Source organism: Aythya ferina (genome assembly GCF_964211825.1).
Source record: "Aythya ferina genome assembly, chromosome: 1".
Lineage (NCBI taxonomy): Eukaryota > Metazoa > Chordata > Aves > Anseriformes > Anatidae > Aythya > Aythya ferina.
In genome coordinates this window covers 198,214,700-198,224,797 of record NC_140296.1, presented here as the reverse complement: position 1 = coordinate 198,224,797, position 10,098 = coordinate 198,214,700, and the positions used below count along the sequence as shown (strand labels likewise).

The 10,098-nt window shown below is 40.4% G+C and overlaps 1 protein-coding gene across 3 annotated transcripts in view; it reads left to right on the top strand.

The window, feature by feature from the left end:
- The first annotated feature begins 497 nt into the window (after positions 1–497).
- The window catches only part of SEMA3A (semaphorin 3A), a 174,380-nt gene continuing 164,779 nt past the window's right edge, over positions 498–10,098 (top strand). The window contains exons 1-2 of one of the 3 annotated variants that reach the window (XM_084514583.1): positions 498–515; positions 1,320–1,517. In XM_084514583.1, coding sequence (XP_084370709.1) covers positions 1,406–1,517 — 112 coding nt within the window. In that variant the 5' untranslated portion in view covers positions 498–515; positions 1,320–1,405. Of the gene's footprint in view, positions 516–1,045; positions 1,518–10,098 lie in introns of those variants that run through there. The other 2 variants (XM_084514585.1, XM_084514584.1) reach the window with 2 other exon arrangements.

The window sequence follows — 10,098 nt, the reverse complement described above, 5'->3', positions numbered from 1 at the left end:
CAGCACAGTAAATGTAATAAACCATCGCTGTCTAAAAGGGTTTTGATGTGTGGGTGGGGATAGTTTAAGTTTGCTTACATGTTTGTATTTACAGCTCCATAACATTTAGAAGAAGATATTTTGTGTCCCCTCTGGTTTAAACAAACAAAAAATATTATCTGGTTTCATTGTGTAAAAAAATATAGCACTAAAATATTCAGAGTACTAGGAATTGGAAGGTTTGGAATGTTTTTAACTTATAAGAATGCTTCAGAGAATCCTCCAGTGTAATTTATAAGCCCCTCTAGACCTGTACGTGTCTTGAACTGATTGTTGAAGTAGGCTTTACCAGGAATTTCTTTTGCTGAATTGTAGTAGTGCAGGAGGTGGGGAGGGCGGGAGGGTTAGCACAACCTTCCCTAACAAGGCTTTAAAAGCTTCAGCGGTGAAGTTATGCTGATGGAAGACTTTGTTACTTGTTTTTAACTGGGAGCAACATGAAGAGGATTATGTTATGGGCAGGAGATGTTATTTATGTGGGTAGCAACACTGTGGCTTGTGTTTTTAAAGGGTGGGGGGGAGGAGGGACAGGACAGGACATCTTTTAATTGGAGCTGTAAAATGAAAAAATAATAATAATAACAATACAATTAATAACGATGATAATAATGATACTACTACTAATAATAATAACAGGAACACAACCCCCTGGACAACGGCATAAAATAGATCGTGCAATTTACAGCTCCGTGCCTTTCCCAAGCTCGGTGGAGGATTCTGATCCCTCCTCTAATCTCAGCCGCGATGGTTTTTGTTGTTGTTTTTCTTCTCTTTTCTTTTCTTTTCTTTTCTTCTTCCCCCCCCCCACCCCCCCATTTGCATGTGTGGTGTGACAGCAGGGAAGGGGGAGCGGGGGGGGGGGTCGAGCTTTCCTGCTCTCCCATTGTCAGCTGCACCCAGCTCGGGGAGAGCCGGTGTCGCCCCCCTCCCCGGTGCCTCCCTCCATGTGCGCGGGGACCCGCCCGCCGTGCGGGGAACGGGGCGCCCGCCAGCACCGCCACGGCCCCGGCCCCGGCCCCTGCCCCCGACCCGCACCGCCCGCCGCCGCCTCTCGCATCATGCCGCCCCCCCGCCCGGCCGCCACTCGCTCCCGGGGGCTGCCTCTTTTTCCGGCCCGCGGCGTGTGCGTGAGAGGGGCTTGAAGTTGCCCCGGAGGCGGCGGAGAGGAGGAGGAGGAATAGGAATAGGAGGAGGGGGGCCGGGGTTGCTGGCGGCGGGGCGCGGCGGGGCGCGGCGGGGCGCGGAGCCCACCCCCATCACCTGTTACCTCCGCTCCCCAGGTTGCCTGAAGTTCCCCGGCGGAGCCCGGCAGGACGGGGAGAGCCGCGGCTCCGGCTCGCAGGGACCCTCCAGTGGCTGCCGCAGCATGGGCTGGCTCAGGGGGATTGCCTTGCTTTCCTTGGGAGTATTACTAGCAGGAAGAGTGAACTGCCAGCATGTGAAGAATAACGTGCCGAGGCTCAAATTATCCTATAAAGGTAAGCCTGTTGTCCTCTCTTATTCTCCGTTTTCCTCAAAACCTCTCCTTCTCGCCCCTCACCTCCCCCTCCCCCTCCCCCCCCCCACACACACACCTTCCTCCCGGGTCTTCCTTATCTTCCGAAGGGGAAAGTGGCATGAGGAGAAATTTCTGAGAAAAATACTTTAAAAAGCCACTCTGTGCTACGGTCGGTACCACGCAGTTTAAATATAGACAAAGAGTTAGTTGCATTTGTAGACAAGGGCTCGGGATCGTGCTGATCCGGGGAAGAGTCTTTCCAGTCTTGTGCTATTTCATCGGACTTTACTCTTTAAAACGATGAGACGTGTTTGGCCACCCAGCAAACCCCCCCCCCCCCCCCCTCGTTCTGGGCATGTAGTGCTGCCACAGTACCAGATCTCTTTCAAACACCGTGGAATAAGTGAAGATTTATATTTTCCTTTATTTAGGCATGAAGTGGTTAATTTTCAAGTCATGAATATTCAGTTTGTACAAATCTGACAATCAGATGCCTAACATAAGCAGTAGATGGTGGGTTTGCCAAGAAACTATAAACTGAAAGAAACAGATCAGTCCAGAAAAGGAGGAAAGGACTGTTATGCACTAGAAAATACCGCCTATGGATGTTTAATGCAGTGCAATTTATTTGAGCTGAGGTTGTTTTCGGTATAGTCTGATGCATGTCATTAAAGATCACAAGGAAGGTATAACTGAAGAAAGAGCTCTGAGATTACGTTTATGTTGGAAATTGTGTAATGCTACTCACACTGCAACTGTCAGTAATTAACTTTTGTATAATAGTGCCTGTATTAAAGGAGGACTCTGAAATAGGCAGACTCCTTTTCTTTATCAGCATAGCTCCTCTATACATACATTTTCAGGAGAAATCACAAAATATGGTGAATATGTAACTGGGGAAGAAGTTTAAAATGTAAGAGCTGTGGAGTATTATTACTAAAAAGAATGTGTTTGTGTGTGTGTGTGTGTGTGTGTGTGTACATGTTTCTCTCTGAAGAGCTCCCTTCTCATAATTCTCAGATTATAGAAGGCTGGAAGAAGGAGCAGCAACTATCCTTCTGAAGGAATGGAGGAAAAGTAACACACCATTTCTATAGTGAAAAAAGAGAATGCGTGTGTGCATGCCCGGTCATAGATGTCAATCTCAGTTTACAGTATAGTGTCAATACATCTCTTGCCAGTAGAAATAAATTTTCTTTTTTTTTTCTTTTTTTTTCTTTTTTTTTTCATCTTTCATATGCTGTAAATGAAACAGAGAAAAGTCCTCTCTGAGACAAGGCAGATGTCATTTTCACACTTCAGATTAAAAAGAAAAAAAATTAAACACCTGCAAAACTTGGATGCATTGTTATGAAAAAATACATGTGTGGGGTTTTATTAAGGAACACATATATGCACATTTTTTGTGTGTTTAGGCTTCAGAAGATTTATATGAAAAGAACAGTTTAAGGTATTCATTCATTTGGTTTTCGTAAGAAAAGCCATTTCTATTTTACAAAATTGATTCTTTTGAATAATGTAGTCTGAAGAAAACTTCTACCATAACTACATGTCATGTCAAAAGTCATTAAAAACCTCTTAATAGCTTCCAAACTTTCACAATCATCCTGAAACTCAGATTAGTATAGAGAAGCATAAATCCTATAAAAAATGTCCTGTAAATGGTTTTAATGGCTAATTAATTATTGTTTATTATTTTTCACTTTTTAAAGTTTATTGATGGCTCAAGTTCTCTACCCCTGCTTATACTGGCTAATCTCACAGCAACTAATTTCAAAGGATGGCCAAATCTGCTTGACAGTGACTTGATTTTTTTTTCCTGATGCTACTGTATCCATGTGCAGTTTATCAACATTTTGCTACTCTGCTTATTGGTTGTTTTCCAGCTCAGCTGTTTCTGCAAGAAAGGATCTAATTTTCATTTCTTAAATGTATCAGACACCAAACTTTAATATATAGTCAGTCCTATGTGTACAAAACAAGAAACAAAAGGGAGCATTGACACTGTTTTTATGACTGATAGGTCACTGTAAAAAGATAATGAGTTCAAATGCTGAGCAACCCTGCTTCCTATCCAGCAAAGAAAGTAAATGCGTACTTAACTCAAAGCAGGTTAAAGTAAAGTCTGAAGACTTGCAGGAATTCACACTCTGCCCTTTGATTTGTATGTGTACTTAATCATAAATTTTGCTTCAGAAGTGTGTAACCCTAAAAATCAAATCAGATTCTTCATGTGCTTAATGTTAAGTACCAGTGTAAATGCTTGGACAGGTCAAGAGGAACATGCTGCATGTGCTGCTACATTGATCCCTAAGTATGGGGATATCATTATTAGTCAGGGGAAACTAAGCCTTATCAGCTGGTGCTTTTCAATACAAATTTTCCTTTCATCATTGTGCACAGATAAATAGACAGTTTGCATAGGAGCAGCCTTAAGAGATAAAGGTATTGAAAACGTGTCTTTTAGGCACTGACTGAATTACTTTACATGCTAATACGCATCTCCCAGGATATTCCTCACTGCTGTATGATTATGTGATACTACATGATTCATCTCTAGTCAAACTGTTTACAATTAGAAGATGTTACCCAGTTACTTACCCGTTCTGCCTCTCCATAAAGAGCAGTGGTAAAACAAACTCATAATATTGAAAAGAATATGTAAAGGTAAAAAGACTGACCCAAGTGACTTCTCTTTTCAGTGGCTGTCATTGTGCTTTGTTTTAACATGCATGCTTGTCTTTTTGCTTAAACCTTGGAGCTAATTGTCAGTGCTTTATTTCAAAAGAAAAGCAAGGATATATTTTAACTTCTTGTTTTTCTCAACTAATTAGATGTCAAACATGGTTAAAAAGCTCAGGCTTTTGCTTTAAAAGTTAGTGAAATGAGTCATGAAGGGTTAAAGCCCTGCCAACCTTGATTTCCTATGGTCACTTGTTTTCAAAGGTCCAGTATTAGCTCTGCCATTTCCCAGGTTGCTGGACAGAAATTTTGGTTAACTCCCATATTCGCTTCCTCTTAACTTCACGTCACTTAGTCTTGCAGCAGATTAGAAGCATCCTACAGGGTACATTGTGGATAGGAAGAGGAAGGGAAAGTGTATAAATACATATATTAAGGCCTCATCTGCGGTCTGAAAAGGTTCTTTCTGTTTATTGTAAAACAGAGCTCTGGTTATTTGGTTTATATCACCTTGATTTTGGTGACGTATTAAAGGAAGGAAATTTGAGGAGCTCATTAGGGAAATCCTTGTCCAGATGAGATCTGTGGTGAAACTCCTGTTCAGTAGCATCAAGGCTTTTGCTTTGTGCATTTTAAAGTTTCCATCCATATTCCTTTTAGAGCACAGATTAGAAAGGTTTAACATAGGTGATACCCGTCTCCTTATTTAAAAGATAACTAATATGATTAATTCTTTCAATCCAAAGTTTATTGACGTTTATAAGTTTATAAGTTCTGGATCATAGTCTCAGTATGGTAAAAAAAATAGCTGTAAAACTGAAAGCTCAGCCAAGCCCTTCAACATCTGAGCTCCTCTTTTTATGTCCTTCAAAGATTTTGCCTTAATTATAAAATAACAAGAAATGTAATTCTTGATATGTCCAAAGTAGAAGAATCTTTTCTTAAAGATTTTTTATTATTATTATTATTTTTTTTTTTTTTAAATCTCACTGGCTTGAGTTTCCATGTCAGCTGTAAGTCACTGTGTCACCAGGTCACAGATTCTGTTCAGAAAACTTCTATTGCGCACAGAGTTCTCAGAAAGTTGGTGATCAAGTTGAGTGTGCAAAGTTTAAAACAATAAATATAGCCTTAACTCCAGATGGATTTCTTGTATCATCTATTGTTTCCTATTTTCTTTTGCTGTCCTCTGTATGGAGGGGCAACGTCACAAACAGAGACAAAACCAGCAACACTAACCTTTAAATATAAACATATAAGCCCAAAGAAATAGCGAGTTTCCATTAACAATTCATTGATTTATAGATTTTTCCTAAGACAACACCCATTTTTGTCTCCATATGAGTAAATCTTGTGAACCCAATTTTCTCAAATCCATCTGTTGCGTCCTATTTCTCTATTGAAAATTACTAAATGCTGTAAGTATGTTTTGTAAGAGTACATGTGTGGTTCTTCTTTGTTATTGTTGCTCAATTGGATACATATTACTTGAGAACAAGTAAGTGGAAAAGTATTGCGCACAGATTTAGCTCTATTACTCCCTGGCTCCAGTTCAAACCATATTAAAAATAAGTGTTTTGTTTAAAGTTGGAGTGATAGTGAGAACTACTCTGTCCTTGAAGTGCAGTTGATTTACAATTTCATGTGATGGATTTTTATACGGATGAAATCCTGGCCCAAGTGAGAGCAATGGCAAAGCTTCTGTCTGACTCAATCAGTGCAACATGCTGTGACGAGGGAGGAATGACACTGCACTGAATTACCTGTATGTATGTTAGTGTAAATATGATACTTGGTTTGTATTTTGTTGACCTAGTTGGGTTGTAGCTGATGACCTGCTGGCGGTTTTGATTGTGGTTTTTCCTTTCAATCAAACTCTATAACTCACAATTCAATAACTCCACAAATATTGGGAAAGCAGGCCAGGCTTGGAGAAGGAAAAGGAGAAATATCAGCAATACAGGCTGTCTCTCTTGAACTGGGACCACTGTTAGAATTTGTCTCAGTTTTCAAGGTACCTGCTTAAAAAGCCTTTGGCTTAGACTCTGAGGGAAAAGCCTCTCCAACATGCTTGAAAAGGAGATGAAGGGCTGTCTAGATTTGGGAAGAAGACCAGGAAGCAAGGCAAGCAGGTGACGTTGACAGTTGAGAGGTGCAGGATTGTCATGTTCCTCAGCTTCCAGCCTTTCTGCACGGTGTTTCTGCATGCTCCGCTGCTCTCTGTCTTTGCCATCAGCTCAGTTCACTCTGGAGGCAATGAAGACGTCAGATGCAGCCACAGATTCCTTAGCTCTTTTTTTTTTTCTCCTGTAAATGTTGAGAATTTCAGAGAATCTCTGCATATTGCTCTTCCTGATGTTGGTTGAGTGGGATCTTCACAAGACCTGAGGACTGTCAGAAGAGACCATAGGACAACCCAAATGTATCCCATGTGCCTCTGTCATGTCCTATATGCTGACAGAAGGGAGAAGCTGATAAAGAAAATGCCTAAGCTCAGATCTTGCCTATATAGGGAAATTTTCAGCTTGCTAATTAGGGCCTGAGACATGCAGAGTAATTGGAACAAGGAGGGTGAAAACCTAGCCCAACATTTTCATTTTGTGTTTCCAACTTTCCCATTTAATTCCAGTGGAAAAAGTGGTTTCTGAATTGCAGAGCCTTCTGAATTACTTCTCTTTTCTGAGAAGCTGAGGTTCTCTGTAATTATTTGTGCTGTATGGATTACAAATGACTGACATATTCATGGAAGGTGCTGTATTGACAGAAAATGAAACACAGCTCTTTAGCTCTGTACAAGGTGTGCAGCTCTTACCCTTGCATTTTTATGATAGCTTCTTTACAACTCTCACCTGGAAAAAAAAATAAAAAAATTAATCATTTACAATTTCACTGACTTCAGTGGATGTCCTGGAAGTGAATTCTGCCTTAAAATCTGCTTCTGTGCTTGAAGTCTTTTAGATCAGGACTGAAGTACCTATCTGTTTGCTCAGGGCTTATTTAGGTGTGCATTTATTCCATAACAATTTGACAAAACAATATTTAAAATAAGAAACCCAGTCTTTGCAGGTTGCTAGAATACAAATAGATTATATATGATAATCTCTCCCGCATGTGCATTTGTATGTAAAAAAAGCATTAACATCAAGCTGCTTCCAAGAAGAAACCACTAAATGATTTGTATTTTAAATTCTTTCTTTTTGCTTGGAAGTGTGTTTTTTTTCAGGTTTTATTTAATGTATTGTTGTACTCTGATCCTTCTAATATGGTTTTGGTTTGATTAATCACTGATCCAGCATATGAGTTTTAATGCCCACAGCTGCTATTAGGGAGACATCATTTTATTTACTTCTGGGCCACAGGCTTTTTCTCTTACATGCACACCTGGAAGACTGCAATGGAAGCACAAGTAATACAAAGTTACTTCAATGTTTTGAACATTTTCTACATCACCTGGAGCCTGGTTTGACCCTAAATCTGAAAGAAAATCAGATCTTTACCTGGGGCGGTGCCTAAGTGACTGAGAAGGAAACAAATCCTTCTAAGTGGTGTCAACGTGACATTTTCCAGTTGTTTGAAAGCTAAAAAGGATAAAATTGTTTTCAGGCTCCCACACACTTATTTTTTAAGCAAATGTGTGGGGTGGACCCTGGCATCTCCACGTCAAAATTTTAAATAGAAGTTCTGTAGCTTGTCCTGGTGCACTTGTTAATTAAGGTTACATGGGAAATTTGCTGCTGGTGTTGTGCTGGGTCTGGTGGGCGATTCAGCGAATTCCTTCCCTTGCAGGATTAAAGCTCCCTTCAGGAATGTCTGCAAGTTCACGGTCCTCCCACATAAAGCCTTCATATAGGTTAGCTGCTCTCTTGCAGTAACAGCTGTGAATGGTGAGAATAACTGTGGATAGTACATTTACTTGACTTTTCCTATTTTTTTTCCAAGGGGGACAGTGCCCCAATGTACAAGAGAAAGGGATAGCCACAGCTGTTGAGAGCATCAAAAATCTTAAGAGCGCTGTAGCCTTTCTCCTGCGCAGTAGGAGGTTCTCTGTGGTGTCTTTCTCTTTCTTTTTGACTGACTATGTCAGTCATGTTAGGCTCTTGTTACTGTCAATGGGAGGAGAGGGGTACCTCCAGAGAGCTTATCTTGGGTTAGGCAGGCTGAATGAGACTTTAAGGACGCTCATCGCTCTTCAGTGACTGGAAAAGGAATTAAGCTCCTTGTTCATTCATTTAGATTCTTTCTTTCTGTGAGGATATCAAAAGAAGGTGCCAATTAAATGCTACAGAAGAATTTAGGCTGTGTCCCGAAATCAAAACTACCTAATTTAAGAATCTGTCTAAATGAGTATTTAAATTTGTGTTAAAATCCTACTGCTAAAACCTATGTATGCCCTCCGTGTCTGTGATCTGGAGATTGCCTAGATCTAACTAAATTTCCATAAAACTTTCAGTCACAGCAAGAAATATACAGTACTGCTAAATTCTTCATTGTTCTGAAAACAATTCCCTAACTTACATCTCACATTTCCCATATCTCTCCTCCTTAATAAGCTCATTCCAAACCCAGTGACACATGCTGGAAGTGACTGTCTGGGGCTGCAGAGCTTTACTAATTTAATAGCTTAATCATTCCGAGCTTTCTATATGCTGTCCCCTGACCAGCTCTGTTACTTTCTGAAGGTTTCTACTTTTAAATAAAAACCGTTTTCAAGACCCAATTTTGTATAAGTTGGTTTGTACATAAATATACATGTGCATATGTACAATTGAAAAGACAGGTGTCAGGACCCTGTCTCCCATTTTTTAGCTGACCTATTTCATTAGTGAGAGAGCCTAATTTAGGCTCATTTCTAAAAATTCTGAATAGTTGACTTACACTTTGGGGGATTCTTTTCTCACCTTGGTGATTACAGGTTCCCCTTCATCTAGGCAGGTCTACAGCAATCTCTGCAATGTGTGAGCACTAGTCTACTTTGAGTCACATCTAATTTTCATCCTTTACTGTTTGATAACAAAATACAGCAAAGTCAGAAGCTTTTGCCATTCTTCTAATGTTTTAAAATTTTTTGACATTTGTTTGGCTTCCTGCTTATCTCTCCAGCTGAATGTTGCAGAAACTTTAGAAGTGAGCAGTCAAATAAAATTCTTGTCTCATAAATATTTTTGTGCAAAGTTGGATCTTGTGGGGAACTATCCAAGGAATGAAGCAGTTATTTGTTTTCATCTAACCTTTGGAAGAAGGAAAAAGAAAAATCTCCTTTACTCTCCACTCTAATGAAGTACATGTATAAAGCTCATGTTGGTTCTGACAGCCTCTCTTGGCTCCTTTTGAAATTCCAGCCTTGTGTGAGAAAAGGACACAAAAAAGCTCTGTGAGATAATTTAAAGGACTTAGAGCTGCCTTTCAAGGGGGAGGAGTTGGTGGCCTTTTCTAGAGGCAACAGACGATAAATACAGCTCACAAGCATCCAAAAGAGCTGCATAGAGTGCAGGCTACAGCTTTCATCAGCAGCTGACACTGCAATGGCAAGAGCTATCCTTTGCACAGATCCCACACCTGGCAAGAAACAGATTGAAGTCTCTTAACATGAAGTAAAGATGTTAATATTATGTTTACTTCATGGATTTCCCAGTGCAACGTTACTACTTCTGCATGAAAATATAGTCTGAACTGTCTCCGGTGGAGCTCTTCTTCTCCAAACACAATGGCCACAGCTGCAATGATGAGTTGTTCTGTAATACCTGTAGGTCAACTTGATCTCATCCCCATCATGCAAGGGGCTGTGTCATCGTGTCATCCTCATCATGCAAGTACAAGCTCTGTGTTCTGCTAGACCCATGTGACAAATGTCAGCTCCTTTCAAGTGATGGGAGGGACAT